The 15,905-nt window shown below is 54.6% G+C and overlaps 1 protein-coding gene across 6 annotated transcripts in view; it reads right to left on the reverse strand.

Moving 5' to 3' along the window:
- The window catches only part of SCN5A (sodium voltage-gated channel alpha subunit 5), a 100,151-nt gene that overhangs the window by 20,749 nt on the left and 63,497 nt on the right, over window positions 1-15,905 (reverse strand). For 3 of the 6 annotated variants that reach the window (XM_037847457.1, XM_037847445.1, XM_037847449.1), the window contains 6 exons: window positions 12,518-12,691; window positions 10,806-11,162; window positions 6,143-6,583; window positions 4,617-4,763; window positions 1,893-2,013; window positions 861-1,015 (listed from right to left, as the gene is read on the reverse strand). In XM_037847457.1, the coding sequence (XP_037703385.1) occupies window positions 861-1,015; window positions 1,893-2,013; window positions 4,617-4,763; window positions 6,143-6,583; window positions 10,806-11,162; window positions 12,518-12,691 (1,395 nt within the window). The remainder of the gene's footprint in view (window positions 1-860; window positions 1,016-1,892; window positions 2,014-4,616; window positions 4,764-6,142; window positions 6,584-10,805; window positions 11,163-12,517; window positions 12,692-15,905) is intronic. The other 3 variants (XM_037847463.1, XM_037847469.1, XM_037847452.1) reach the window with 2 other exon arrangements.

A 15,905-nucleotide genomic window follows, 5' to 3' on the forward strand; every position in this document is an offset into this window, starting at 1 on the left:
GGTTTCACTCCATCTGCTTCCTCCAGGGAGTCTTCCCTGACTGCTCCGGCCCCACTGACCGCCCATCACCTGGAGTCTCTGCTCCTGTCCTGATCAGCTCTCTCTTATACTGGTCTCTGTCTCAAATCTGCTGAATCTGGTTTCCCCAATTAAACTGGGAGCCTCTGAAGTCAGACCTGGAGTCTCCTTCCTCTGTTCCTCCCTGCTGTCTCACAGGGCTAGATACAAGGAGAGCTTAGGAAAGACATAATGAACAAATGGGAGGTCAAGACAAAACCACATGGGTTCAAATGCCCAGTTGGGCACTTGTGCATGGTGGGACCTTGGGTAAGTTACTTAATGTTTTTACAAAAGGCTGCTGCAGGGATTAGAGGTGACAATGTGTGGAACCTAGGATGGCCTCTGGCATGTAGAAGACATGGAATGAAGGGTGCCACCCTGTTAAGACTAGGCAGCATGGTTAATTACATCATAACGGCCTGGTAGAGTAACTGACACTGTGTACACATGGTGGTGTCACCTGAGCTCTGGTGTGGGATGCTGGTGACCCGTGGCCTGTGCCAGCTATGCACTGTGACCGGGGCTATGCACTGCGAGCCTGGGCAAATCACTTCCCTTTTGTGGGAAAAGGGGGACTGGCCAGATGCCATCTGTGAGCCTTCCCACTGTAACCTCCATGTGTGCTGGGGGTGTAGAGAGTCTGTAGGTTGCTGCCTGCTCTGGGGACCTGGGGAGCACATTTTCAGCAGAAGCTCTGCCCCAGTTTCTGGTCTGGCTCTCCAGCTGCGACCTCCTTCCCCTGCCCTCCCCTCCTTCCTCCTTCCCTCCCTGGCCCCAGCCCCGCATCCCCTGGAGGGTACCAGAGCTCCGCTGCTGAGCAGGATCATGAAGATGATGAATGTCTCGAACCAGCTGTGCTCCACGATGCGGTAGCAGGTCTTGCGCAGCCTCCACCAGACCTTCCCCGGGGCCTGCGTGGTGTCCACTGTGCAGCAGGGACAGTGCCGGATGCAGCCTAGGGGGGTGGGTGAGGGATGGGTGAGGCCTCAGGGGGGTCACCCTAGCCCAGGGCCTGTGAGTGCCCACACCTGAAGGCAGGAGGTTGGAGGGCTGAGGGAATGACTGAGAGAGAGGGGTTAGAGATGACGTGCAGTGATGAACAGAGTGGCATGTCAGGGTGGGTTACAGTGGGGGAAGGGCTATGGCTGCTGCCCACAGGGGCCAACCCTCAGCAGATGCTCTGCGAAGAGGCTGATGGGCAACACACCCAGGGAGTGGGTGAATGGCCTAGCAGGGACAAGTAGGTGCAAGGCTGGGGATGGGAAGGGCTCCGGGCCTGTCCTCTGCTCATCTGGGAAACCCTTCCCTTGGGAGAATGTTCAGGAACTCCTGGGGTGTTTCGTCCCTGGGCCTTCTCTGTGTTTGCAGTTTCTGAGTCTTGGGAAAGGAGACATCTCGCTGACAGCCAACACTGAGATGCCACTTAGAGGGCAAACCCTCATTTTATCCATAGCTTCCCTCCAGGTATGTCACACAGTCATAAAAGCTACAGAGGCCAGCCACTAATACACCTCTCTTCACACCCACCTTGGGTATTTACAGAGGCCTACTATGTGCCAGGGCCTGGGGGTGCAGAGGTGAGTCAGACCCAGTTCCTGTTGCTGGGGGGCACACAGAGGGCTACCACGCCACCACCGCTGCCCAGCCCCAGCATGCCAAGGGCAGGCTCCCAGGACTCACAGCACAGGAGATGAACAGGGATTCGCGGAGGAAAAGGGGAGGGAGGGCAGGCATCTGGGCTGGGGTGGGGGTGGGGGACACACAGCCCTGCGCCCCGAGGACCTGCTGGTTCTCCCGCCCCCTCCCCAGTGGGGCTCAGGCTGGGGCAGTACCTTCGGTGAAACAGTCCTCAGGATCCTTGACGTCCTCACCGAGGTCGGGGATCTGCTCTAGGAGGTCAGCAGTGTTGGTCATGTCTGCCGTGCTCCCCTCGGAGCAACTGTCCTCGTGGGTCTGTGGGCAGGGACATGGGGTGGGGTGGGTGAGGGCATGAGTGTGGACCAGGAGGCAGCTTCCGGTCTCAAGTTTGGGGGGACCAGGGGCTACCCTCTGTTGCACACACTATGAATCTGAGGCTGGATCCCAGGGCTCCTGATGCCTCCAGGGGCCTGAGTCTGTGCTTCTGATCTGCTGGGGCCTAGAGCTGGGGTGTGGGGGTGGGTATGAGGGGCTGTGGGGAAAACACTGAGGATGGGGCTGGGAACAAAACAGACCGTGTGGCAGCCACACAGACACACTGGGATGTGGACGTACAGTGGTAGCTTGGCACACGCACCTACAGTGGAAACATGCTCGCCAGCCCCAGGCCAGGGACACATAGCCACATCCAGAACAGAGTCCAAACCAGGAACACGGGCACACAAAGGCAGGAGGCTCAGACAAGCAGGCAACAGGCCAGCAACCCAGCCCTCGCTTCTCGCCCAATTCATGCGGATGCTGCTGTGATGTGCTGGGCCTGGAGTGAGGCTGAGAAGGTGCTGGAAAGTTATTGGGAGGTGTCTGCGTATGCTATGCATAGGCACTGGCAGACCGGGGTGTTGTAGTCACTGGGGGTGCTCTCCCCAGTTCCCCTTCACCAGGCTGGTGCTCCCATTCCCAGCTGAGGTGCCTGCTTAGCTGCCCCTTCTCCAGGACACCATCTTTAGCCTGGGAGCTGCCTCCTGTGGGAATGCCGTGGGGGTTATGACCCACCCTGTGGGTGGCCCACAGCCAGTGACTGACTGACACGGGGATTACAAAAGGCCGACCCCTGCCTTGAGTTGGGACCAGGCCACCAGGGCTCAATCCAGCTCCAGAGCTCCTGGGGATCAGGCTGGGGCCCGACTCCAGCTGAGACCCCTCTTCCTGGCTTCCTCCTCTGCCTCATCCTGCTTCTCTTACTTCCTCACCGGTGTCTCCTGAGAGAACTCCCTCAATAAAACATTTGCAAAAGAATCCCTGCCTCAGGCTCTGCTTCTAGGAATCCAATCTAAAGACAGATGGGGCAGGGAAGGGGTTTCTGTGAAGGGAGGAAGGAAATGCTTCATCTGCTTCGGAACAGTCTCCTTGGTCCCACATCATGTCAGCTCAGGCTCAAACTCCATGTAGAGACAAGCTGGTTTGAATTCCTGGGCCTGTCGAGGCCGCCACAATGGCTCATTTTGCTCCTCCTCAGGTGAATTGCTGGTGTCTCAATGTCTTTGTTTTAATTTTTGAGGCTTGAGATGGGGAAGGGGTTGGATTCTTATGGAAAGGGAGAGGCTGCCCCTTAGAGCCGTGGCCTGAGGGGTGAGGCTCTGCCTCTTGTGGTCTCCCCTGGCTTTGAGGTTCTCTCCGCTCTCCTCCCAGCTCAGCTGAGGTGTCAATAGGAGCCTGAGCCCAGAGAAGGGCAAGCCAGGGTGTCTTTATGCTGCTTTTCTTTTCAGACACTGGAGGTAACAGGGTGGGCAGATTCCCAGGATCCAACTGCCGGTGAAGTGAGGGGGCCCTTTCCCCAGGAAGACCATGGCTCACCCCTTTCCCCCTTTTACAGGCCCCACTGTGAACTGATTTGAAGAAAGGAAGAAGCTATGGCGCTCATTCAAAGGTCAATATTCCCCCGAGACTTCCTGCTTCGTCCGTGGACTTCCGGTTCCCACAGGCCTGCAGGCGTCAGACCATCGGGGGAAGGACTGTGGCCTGCATGGTGGGTCGAGGAGGTCCTCATCCTCCAAACTGGTCATGGTCGCAAAGCCTCCCCTGGGTCCATCCCACAGAAAGGACAACACGGAGGGGAAATGTTCCTTTGGAGCAAGTCACAACAACTGGACTGAGGCCCCAGGCCAGGCTGCAGGACGACAGCCCCCAGGAGCTGGCTCTGAACACGGAGCACTACTTTCCACGGTGCTTGGTGTGAGTGGGGGTGTGGAGGACAGAGGCTCCTCCGTAGCGGGCAGGGCCCCAATCCGTCAGCCTATGGGTCAGGCCGGTCGCAGAATGAAGTCGGGCAGGTGGTGTCTGTAGCAAACCACAGAGCTCAAGCAGGAGTCAAGGACTTCTCTTGGGCACAGTGGCTCCTCTTCTAATTTTGCAAGAGAAGCCAGAAAGGCAGAGTTTACTATAAAAGCGCCCAGGTTTTAAATGTTGGCAAGTATTCAAATGAAACCGTTTGGGGACCAGAACACAACCTGGCATTTGGCTGGGTGGGCTGCTCACTTGCAGCCTCTGCCTTAGTCCAGGTGAGAAGCAGCTGGTGGCCAATGTGCCAAGAACTTGTTCTCAGAGCTCCCCAGAAGTCTCCTCTGGCTGGGGAGATCACAGGACAAACATTTGCCAAACAGGACAAAACACCGAGACAGAGCGTGCAGAGGGGTTGAACATACAGAGGCCTTGAGTTAGTCCTGAATTTCCCCAGTGGCTCTGGGTCCCAGGCTATCCGTCATTCCCTGTCAGGACAGGGATGCCACCTCCCCTCTGCAGTGTCCCACACTGCACATGACAGGGACTGGGTCTCCCACCAGCAAATGCAGGCTTGTGGCCGGTGCCAGCCCCAAGCAGCAGCACCCAGTTGGCTTCAGGGACAAAGGTGTGTGTGTTACCTCGCTGCACCCTGGGGCCACGGGCTCCACCTTCCGCTGCTGCTGCCTCTTGGCCTGAGATGCACGGGCCTCGGTCTCCGACACCTGGCTCCAGGCCCTGGGCTCTGGGGGTGCCTCTGGGCTGCTGTAGACAGGCTGGGATTCCTGCTGAAGAGACCCTCAGCCCATGAGCTGCCCCTACTCAGCTGGCCAGAGGTTTTCCAGGGGCCCTGGGTGGTGGGTTTCAGGCCTTGTTCACACAACTGGGGAATGATCTCATGCCCTCTTCAGGGGGCCTCCATGTCATTGAAGACACTTCCCTTGGGGGTCCTGAGTGGATGCGTGGGGGGATCCTGGTGGGTCTAGGGAAGGGGTCAGATCAGCTTGGCATGGTCTCCCCTTTCCACCATTCCCTAGAAAGGGTGCAGCTGGGCTATTCTGCCCAGGTCACAAATGCTGGCAGCTCCACTTAGGAAATACATGCTGACTACCCCCACAAGCTCCCATGGCGTCCCCAGCTTGCCTGCATGTACACACACACACACACACACACACACACACACACACACACACACAGGCCCCTGGGAGCCAAGCCAACAGGCTCAAGAGAAGGGAAGGAGAAGGAAAAAGAGGGGCAGCCAGATGACTGGAAGCTGTGGTCCTGGCATCCTGGCAACGCCACCAACTACCTCCCTCCCCCTGCCCCAAACCTGACTTTAAGGACCATGGTGGCCTCTGCAACCCTAGTGAGGGCCCAAAGATGTTGAACCAAGCCTGGAGGCTCAGACCAAATTCACAAATGGGGACCAGCTGCTCTGCACAGCCAGGCCCACCCAGGGCAGGCCCAGAGGAAGGTGCCAGGATGGGTCCAACTAAACAGAGGAGCAATCCTCACAGCTTGACCTAAAGACCCAAGGAGAAGCCATCTGAGCCTGGCTCAGGCCAAGGGAAAGCTGAGGGGACTGTCTGTTTTGTCCAGACTCTGGTCCCAAGTGTTATTTTTAACAGGTTGGGAGATAAGATAGTGCCGTCTCTGACACCTCCTGTCTTAGGGATGCTTATTTTTAAATCTCAGAATTAGCCCCAGTGTGGGAGGTGGGGAAGGGGCAGTTGGGAGGTCAGGAGCCTGCACCCCTCCCATACCAAGACATTCCGCCTTGTTGGTCCTGGAGGGGGACAGTAGTCAGGGTGGGGACTGGACACCAGGAGGTCCTGCCTCTGTCAGACTCATGAGGAGCTCCTAGCCAAGTTATCTCTCTTGCTGTGCCTCAGTTTCTCTATCTGTACATGAAGTGGCTCATGACCAGCCAGGGAATGAATGATAGATGACAGCCCCTCCCCAGGTTCCCTCCTGGGCTGGCTGAGGGAGGGAGGGAGGGTTGAGAACAGGTCTCCGCACCCTTCTGGAGAGGCTGGCTATAGGGGGAGAGCTTGTTTCCTGCCCTCATCCCATCCTGCTGCTGAGGCATTCTGCGGGGGCAGCCACTCTGAGGGAGCTGGGGTCCCTTGGACAGCAGAGTCCAGGGCCCTGTATGAAGTAGGCTCACCTGCTTGCTGGACTCGTCCTCTGTTCCCAGGCTGTTCTCCTCATCCTCGTCTTGGTCATCTGTGTCTGATTCGGCCACGGCGATGGGCACACATACGGGCTCCGAATCCCCAGGGGCGTCCTGGCCTGGCCGCTTGCCTTCCTCAAACCGTGTTTCCTTGCGGGCCGGAGGCACCTTCTCCATCTCGGGGGGTGGTGGGGATCTGGAGGTGGCCATGCAGCTGGGCAGCCGGGGGCGGGTGGCAAGGACCGCAGGCTTCTGAGGCCGCTGATGCAGGAGCCCACAACAGAAGTCCCAGGTGGTCCGCTTGAGGAAGCGCAGGCCCCTCTGGATGCGGGCCAGGGCCAGCTGCAGATTGTTCATCTCACCATCCTCGTCCGGGGCTGTGAGGTTGTCTGCACTGAAGGAGCTGAGCAGCAAGGCCAGGAAGAGGTTCAGGACCTGTGGGGGCAATGAGCTAGGCTTACCAAGGACACTGCACCATGGGCACTGGGCCTCAATTCCATGATGGGAACACTAAGGCTCAGAGAACTTAGGGACCTCTGATGACAAACAGTTCTGACCAGGCCTTCATTCTAACTTCACATTCTCTTGAATATGGAGGGTTAGCTAGAAAAGAACGGATAATTCCTCCTCCAAAGGGCTGAGAAACAACCTGAATCAAAGGCATTCAGACCCAGGCTCTTGCATACTGGCCCAGTTTCAGTGGGACAATCAGGGGTTCAACCAGTGTCAAAAGCTTAGAGATGGGAATGAGCCCCAGCAAGGGGCAGAGGTCTGCCCAAGGCCACACAGGGAGTCCAGGGCAGAGTCTGTCCCAGCACCAGCTGCCTCTACACATAGACCTTCCTCTCTCTTTGCCCCTTCTTGCTGCCGTGGTTGGAATGGGGGCAGAGGTGTCAGCAGTGGGCACAGGGCTCCTTCTTGGAAAGCAGGGGTCCAATCCAGGACTACCAGAACAAGACAGAATCTACCCAGAAGCAACCTAGAGTTCTTGGGGTTTTCCTGGGAAGGGGCTTATGCATCGGTTGGTAGAGGAAGGGCAGGGAACTGCATTTGAGTTCCTCACTGGAGCTGGTTCACTGCTCAAAGATCTGGGGCTCCTGTCATGGAGCCCACTCTTCCTGCAACCCCAGATCTGACCATGCTTTCCAGGGAGGGACCTGACTCCCGTGGCTCCAGGGATTTGGCCCGAGGACAAGCAGGGCCTTTGGCTCTTGCGTGTTTTTGTGTTGGGTCTTGCAGGCAAAGAGGCTTGAAGCTGGGAGCACACTGAAGACCAGGTGAAGATGGGTACAACGGCAACAAAAGGGGCAGGAGGGCATGGGCCAGCGTCAGCAATCTTGTACTAATGGGGTGAGGGTGGCACTTGTGGTTGGTGCACAGGGTCCATCCGTGGCTCCAAAGTCCATTATGCTGGAGGGAGTCAGGCAAAGGGCTGAGGTTTGAGTTTCCAGAAAGCACAATATTTTGCTTAAGTTATTTATTAGGAGTTAGACACCAGAGACCCCTTAATGGGGGTTTGCATAATCCCCCAACCTTTAGATGGTTCTGGAGGACTACCGCTTGTTAAACCATCTTGTGAGTGTGAAGTTTTGGCTCTTGTTAAAAAAGAGAACTTTTGCTGCATGACAAGGAGCTGGACTGGGGCTCATTTTCCAGCCTCATAATTAAGCAGACGGTGGACCTGTTCCCAGATATGGGTCAGACTGGCCCACGAGCATCAACAAACCAACAGGCTCAGAGATGCAACTTTCCCAGCTTGGGGTTGGCACCTTCTCCTCCCAGCCACCCCAGAAGGGAGTGTAGCCAAAGAGGAGTCCTTTGGCAGGGTGGCATGTGGGGCTGGGCCCGCAGTTCTCATTGGCAACCCACTCTGAGCTCTGGCTTCTCACATGCATCTTAAAGATGCTGCCACCAGGGACCCCAGAACACTGGGAATGAGAATTCTGACAAAAGCAGTGGGTAAGGCCGGAGGGCCAAATCTCACAAACATGACATCAGTTTAAAAAGTAACACATATTCATGTGGGTGGTATGGAAAGGTTAAGAAGTAGGGTCTCGCACAATATTGCTAAAGGATCACGGAGAAGTGATCCTTTGTGACACCTGGCAGTCTTTTTATGTAATCACTGGGGGGCGGGTCATGTGATGTGATTCAGAGCTGTTAACCATGCTGACCTCTGGCTCAGCCGCTGATCTCTGTTCACACTGGTCCAGGCATGGACCACCCAGATTCTTCCCCCACCACTTTCAGCTATGTCTGGCTCCACTGCCCTTGACCTTCAGGAATCTTGGACCCAGGCCAGGGGCAGGAGAGAGGGCTGCCTGGGGCAGCCCTGTCCACCCACACAGGACTCTAAGGCCTCCCCTGGTGCTGGCCACTGAAGTTCAGCTTCTTTTCGTGCCTTCCCCGTCAGTCATGCCATGCTGCTCACCAGCCCCTGCCTGATCATCACTTCCCATTTCAGTGGCAATCCTGCTTCCTCCCACGCCCGGCAGCAGCCCAAATCCTTAGGTGGCCAGGGAGGGGGCTGCGTGGGCTGGCGTGAGCTTCCCTCCTCCAGCAGCCTCTAATCCTCTCATCCTCAGGCAGATCTGCTTGGAAATCGCAGGGCTGTGTGCGAGGGGCGGCTGGGCCTGGCTCTGGGCTGAGCTGCTCAGCACAGTTGCATCCTCTTTGGAACAGACATAGTCTGGCGCCTGGGGCTGGGCCAGGGGCTGAGTGAGGCTCCGCCCCCAAGGGGCTGCCAATTTGAGGGAATGGAAGGGAGAGCATGGGGGCAGCCAAAAGCTGGTTTCTACTGGCACCGTGCACCTATGTCCCCAGTTTCTCTCTGGGATCTGTATGTGGGTCCCAAAGAGGACTGACCCCAACTGGCTTAAGCCTGCCCTCCTGGGAGAAGAAAGCAGGCAGGTTTGGGGAAGGGGTCTGGAATCTACAGCCCATAGCACTCACCCCAGCAGGCTAGCAAGGAGGACCTCAAACCCCTCTATGAGCTGGAATGACCCTGAACTGACCACGACAGAGACATCTGGCTACAGCAAGAGCCAGGCTGGGCAGGTGTGATGCCTGAGCATGTGAGAGCCACCTGTGCATCCAGGTAGACTGCTCCCCGTCCACAGTGGATACTGACTTCTGAACTGCCTCTTCTTAAGGCCCCCTCTTGGGCATTTAGATTTTGGTCTCTCTCAACTTCAGAATTCTCCACATGGTAAAGACATAAGGTAAGATGAAACTGCTCTAGGACAGACAGGTAGTCATGGGAGCAAAGGCCTGGGCCCCTCACGACTGGGCACTGGGGACTCTCACCAGAGTACTGAAGGTGACATACTAGGCTCCTGTGGGGCCCCACCTCACCTGGCCCACCACCTGCGTGCCCCTGTGCTTTGGTCACCCTGCTCCCTCCCTAGCATCACCTGTTCATCAGGTCAGCATTAACCCTCCTCCAGGAAGCTTTCCCTGATTTCCCCAGTTGGGGGGGAATCAGCATCCATGGGCTCCTCCTTAAGGGCTCTGATTGCCCTGACCAGTTTGAGAGTTATTTCAGGCCTGCTTGAACTCCCCACCTCCCCTACACTCTCAAGTTTGTGAGCAATGTGAAGAGTGGGCTAGGCCACATTCACCTCCACATGCCCCACAGCATCTGGCACAGTCTTCTGAATGCAACAGGGGTTCAGCAAATGTTTATTAAGCTGAATTGAAAAAGCATGTGATATTTTATTGCTAACAAATGACTGAATAATGTGATGGATGGCTTTGTGAATAAATGAATACACAAAAAAAGAACGAATCATCAATAAACAGGTAAATAAGCAGGTGAATGAAAATGTACAAAATGTAATGAAGAATGAATATATGAGTGGGCAGATGAGTTAATGAGTGAGTGAGTTAGATAGCTGGATGTATAGATGAGCAGATGGATGGGATGGGTGCATGAGTGAATGGATGGGTGATCTGTATGCACCTGGATGAATGAGTGGATGCATGGATGAGTGAGTGGACAGTTGAGTGATGGATGGATAGATGGATGGGTGGGTGAGTGGATGGATGAATGGATAGATGGGCAAATGGTTGGAAGAGCAGATGTGTTTGTATATGCGTGTATGTGTATGTGAATTAATGGGGTTGATGGGATATGTGGTTGAGGGGCACATGGATGAATGTTAGGTGAGTGAGTAAAATGGATGGGTGAGAGAATAAATAGATGAGTTGATGGAAGGAAGACTAGGTGAGTGATCGGTAACTGAGTAGATAGATTGATGGATAGGTGGACAAATGGATGGGTGGGTTGGTAGGTGGGTGATTGATGGATGGATGGTTGGATGGGTTCATTCATGAGTAAGTAGACAGAGAGAAGGTTGAATAAGTGAATAGATGGATTGATGACAAGCGGAAAGAAGGATGGGTAAGGGTTACACAGGTGGGTGGATGGATGAATGGGTGCGTGAGTAGATAAGATGACAGGATGGGTAAATGAGTAGATGAATGAATGAATGAGTAGAGAGATGGACAGATGGATGAGAAACTGATGGGTTGGTTTTATGAATAGATGGCTGGTTGAGTTGATGGAAAGAAGGAAAAGTGAGTAATGGATAGACGGATGATTGGGTGGGTGTACAGGTGAATGGATGGGTGTGTGGGAGGCTCTTGGCTGACTCACCACAAGGTTGCCAATGACCATAACAAGCAAGAAGACGAGCAGGCACAGGGACTGCCCAGATACTTCCATGCAGTCCCACATGGTCTCGATCCACTCGCCACAGAGGATACGGAAAATGATGAGGAAGGCGTGGAAGAAATCCATCATGTGCCAGCGGGGCAGGAGGCCTGAGTCACTGATGAGGTGCCTCTGTTCCGAGTAGTTCTTGCCAAAGAGCTGCATGCCCACCACAGCGAAGATGAACACGATGATGGCCAGCACCAGCGTCAGGTTCCCCAGTGCCCCCACTGAGTTCCCAATGATCTTGATGAGTGTGTTCAGGGTGGGCCACGATTTGGCTAGCTTGAAGACCCGCAGCTGGGAGGGAGGAAGAGAAGGGGTCCTTGGGATGTGCTCTGGCTCTCACTGCCCATGAACAACCTTAGCACCCCAGATCCTCTCTGAAAGCCCAGGGAACATGCATGGAGATCATCAACATCTGTTTCTCCCCTTTTTTACTTCAAAAGCACACACTACTTTTTCTCCACAGCCTAAGAGACAGCCTTATTGGGCTGGTCAGGTATACAGCTATCGCCTATCACCTCAATTCAGCCCTTCTCTTGGTCTACACGCCAGCCTCCTACCTCCCTGGGTCTCACCTCCAGGAACTGCCCAGTAGATTTTGCTGCAACATTGAATGTCCTTCCTTCTCCAGACCTGTCCTCATCAGGTCCTTAAAGGCCAACTCAATCCATCTCTGACTGTCCAGTCACCTCCATCTTTCTCTCCTCTCAGTTATCACAGAGAAAGGAGGCAGGTACCTAACATTTATTGAGCACATACTCTGTTCCAGGCCTTGCACTTGTCCTTAGGATGGATTAACTCATTCAGAACTCCCAACAGCCACATGAAGTAGGCACTAATCTTACCTCATTTGACAGACGAAGTCAACTCTTAAAGGTGGAGTAACTTGTGTACGATCCTTGGCTCACAGCACTGAAGTCAGGATTAAAACCCACAGCCTGGCTCTCTCTACTGCCTCCACCGTCCTGTCTTCCTACACCCCGCAGTGCAGCCATGCAGGACGCTCAGGACTTCCACTAGGAAGCCTTCCTAGTGATCTTCCTCCAGCCCCATGTCTGGACCTCCCAGGCATCTGAGCTCAAAGTGTAGTCCATAGACCAGCAGCTTTGGCATTGTCTGAGAGCTTGTTAGAAATGCAGAACCCCAGGCTCCACCACAGACCTAGTGAATCAGCATCTGTGTTTTTATAAGATCCCCAGGTGATCCGTATGCACCTGAAGTATAAGAAGTGATTCAGAGACCAACAGGCTGAGCTGTCAGCAAACCTCACTCTACCTGTCACTTGCCATGTGGCTTTGGGAAATTCATTTCACATCTCTGAATCTTAGTCTCTTCATCTATGAAATGGGGATACAGCAATCCCAGCCCCACTCCAGGGAGCCTGTGCATACTAAAGGAGTCATTGTGAAACAGAAAATCATCAGGATGGCTGCCCCAAGAGCTCTTCTTGGGGGACATCTCCTGCCCTGCTCACCTCTGCAACCCGCCATCACCAGCACTGTGCCTGGCACCCAGGGGCACTGAGCAAATGGCTGTTAGATGAAGGCATATCAGATCAAAGTAGGGGTGACTGAGGGGTGACCTCGTTGGGGTGTTCTTCAGTGTCCCAGCCCCCTACTCCACCCCCTGCAGTGGGCCCGGCCAGTTACCAGGCGGAAGGAGCGCAGCACCGACAGGTTGCCCATGCGAGACAGGCCTAGCTCCATGAGGCTGAGGATGACGATGATGCTGTCAAAGATGTTCCAGCCCTGTTGGAAGTAGTAGTAGGGGTCGAGAGCAATGACCTTGAAGGTCATCTCTGCCGTGAAGATCCCCGTGAAGACCTGAGGAGAGGAGGGAGTGGGAATTAGAGTTTCTGACATTTGGGCTGGAAAGACAACCTGGCCAGCCAGAGGCACCCAGCCAGCCTCCTGACTCTTGCTCCGGGCAGGTTCTGCCTCCTGGGCTGTCAGATCTGATGGCACCAGCACAGCCTGGTGGCTCCTCTGGGTGCTCGGCCACAGCCCAGCCCCTTGGGGGTACAGCTTTTCTCCTGACAGATGCCCCCAATCCTCTGGGCTGTTCACCAAGCATGTCCCACCAGCCTGGCCCTCAGAAACAGCTCAGGGGCAGGGGAGGCTGAGGTGGGGAGTGACATGACCCAACCACAGCCTCTCTCCAGCCACCCCTCCTCAGGAAATTCCCTCGCCCATATGTGCCCAGCCCATGCATTCCTGCAAACACTCATGGCTTCTCATGGCTCAGGGCCTTTGTCCATTCCATTCTGCTGCTTGGAACACCCTCCTTCCTTCTCCATTTCTTGAGGGCTGACCATGTGCCAAGCACTGGGCTAAGCTTTGCATGTGCTTCATCCTTCCAAGAACCCGATGAGGAAAGCATCATGATTCCCATTTTATAGGTAAGGAAACCAAGGCACTGAGGGTAACTTGCTGGGGGTCACAGAGATAGTAAGTTTCAGAACTAGGAGGTAAGTCCAGTGCTGTCACCTTCAAGACTGGGAGCTATCAGCTAGCTCTCTTTTCTGGAAACGTACTTGAGGTGGGCAGAGCCTGGGCTTTGCCTGGGTCACTGATTCATGAGTCCCAAGCCCCCCAGCCTCAGTCAGAAGAGCCTGGAGGGGGGTTGGTAGTCAGGAGGGGAGGTCATCTTGACCTTAGAACCCAGCACCAGCCCTCTCCCGGCCTCTGCCCTGAAGAGGTCTTGTGGAGGTGGGTGGGAGTGAAGGGGATGTGGCTAACCCAGGGGGAGGCATCAGGATGGCAGGTGGGGTGGGCACCTCTGCCATCCACCTCTGGGTCCCAGGACTTCAGTGGTCCTTTAGTGCTTGTGCCCAGAGGGACCTGTTCCTCTAGCAGTGTGTTTCTTGGGGAAGGGAGAGACCCTGAAATCCTCCAGTTTGGGATCAAATTCCTGTATGGCTCTCACATGTGGAGAGGCATCCTTGGGTTCTGCCCCTTTTCCCAGCACCCAAGCCCATTCCCGTGACTTCTCCACCCCCTGTCCCCATCTCCTACTGCTCCCTGTTGCAGCCACACTTGCCTCCTCTTTTAGTTCCCTCCTCAGGGCCTTTGCACTTGCTGCTCCCTTTCCTTGGCTCATCCCCGTCCACTTCCCCTTCCCCACCCCTATGGCTCACTCCCGGTTTTTGCTTAAAAGCCACCTAAGAGGTGGGGCTTCCTGACCATGCCACTCCCCCATGCCCCTTCCATGCCTTATTTTTTTTCTTGCTCATGTATCACCATCTGACATATTAAGTAGCTGTGCATTTGTTTATTGAGTCTCCTCCAGCTAGAAAATAAGCTCCATGATGGCAGAGTGGAGCTTTTCTGTCTTACTATACCCAGAACAGTACCCAGCACACAGGCAGCCCACCAATATCTGTTGAATAAATGTGCAAATGGTTGGACCTCTGACCTTCAGCACAGCCATGTCCCCCCTGCCCTGCAGCGTCTGGCCCCACCGCCCCGACTTCCAACAGGTCTTCCCTACCCAGCCTCGGACCTCCCCTGGCCGGGGTCAGAGCCCTCACTCAGTGGCACTCCCTGCACAGGGCTCCCCTGAGAGCTCCGAAGGCTGGGACCTGTGTCACCCCTTCCTCTGCCTCCAGGTGTGTTCTCAGGAAGGCCTGTTTGACAGGGCAATGAGTGCTAATTCTCACTGCCTCAAAAGGAAGTTCAGGAAAGAGTCCCCTTCCTGCCCCCCACCTCCTCACTTTGCCCAGATTCCCAGATATCAGAACTGGAAGTCTAGAGGAGAGAAGAGGCTCTGGGGGGAATGCCTCTGGGGAAGTGATAAACAAATGATTCTCCCTGAACCAACAGGATTGGCATCACCTGGTATCTCTTTAGAAATGCAGACTCTCAGGCCCAATCCTAGACTTGCCAAGTCAGGGGCCACATTTTGACCTGATCCCCAGGCGTTTTGAAGTTTGAGAAGCGCTGTTTTTGAGCAGTGGCGCTGAAACTTGGCACTTGCTGTAATTGGAATTACTTGGGAAGCTTTCAAAATAGTGATGCCTGGGTCCCACCCCCAGGGATTCTAGTTGAACTGGACTGGAGTGCAGCCCAGGTACGGATTTTTAAAAGCTTCCCAGGTGATTCCAATGTGCAGTCCAGCTTGAGAACCACTGCTTCAGAAGTACCTGAATTTCGGTACCAGTCCTCCTTCCAGAGGTCCCCCCAGGCTTTCTAAGACAATGTGATCAAAGCTCGATGGTTTGAGATGCTCAGAGAATGACAGACAATCTGGGTTTCAAAGCTGGGTCCGCTACTGTGGGACTTCAGCCAGTTTCTTCATCTCTCTGAGCCTTGAGTGCCTTCATCTATAAAATGGGGATGACACTAACTACCTGGGAGGTTTCTGAGAGTCAGAATTAATGGGTGTAAAGTGGATGTTTTGGATGAGAAGGCAATTATTGTGATCATAAGGAGCACTTACTATGACTGCTGAGAGCAGCCAACAGCTCCAGGTCCTGGCAGAGACTGCCTTCAGGTATCAACGACTCTGCATGTTTCCATGTTTTATAGGCTCAGTGGCATCAGCACCATCCTGATAGCCGGAGGCTGTGAGCGCAGGGAGCCACCCCCCCGTCCCCGACTCCCGGCAGGAGGACCACTGGGCATCAGTGCTAATGGAGGACCTGGGGACCTTTGGGGGACCCCAACCTCTCCTTGACCTTGACATATGTTTTTAAAGAACACACTGTAAAACTATTTTTAAAACACAACACCATGTGAATGCCCTTCCATGCCAATCAAACACCACCTACAGCATCATTGTTTTCTTATCAGCTGTGGGGTATTTCACTACACAGATGTGCCACAACTAGTTTCACCATTCCTCTATGATGGGCGTTCTTTATTTCCGCCTTCTAATTAAAACCTTGCTATGATAAATATCCTTTTACACACATGGTTAAAAACAACTTGCCTGGAGGAGGTGGGGCAAGATGGCGGCATAGAGAGGAGTGGAAGCTAAGTAGTCCCCCTGGAACAACTACAAAAAACCAGAAACAACTAGTAAATAATCCAGAATAAC

The sequence above is a fragment of the Choloepus didactylus genome, chromosome 1 (assembly GCF_015220235.1).
Source record: "Choloepus didactylus isolate mChoDid1 chromosome 1, mChoDid1.pri, whole genome shotgun sequence".
Lineage (NCBI taxonomy): Eukaryota > Metazoa > Chordata > Mammalia > Pilosa > Megalonychidae > Choloepus > Choloepus didactylus.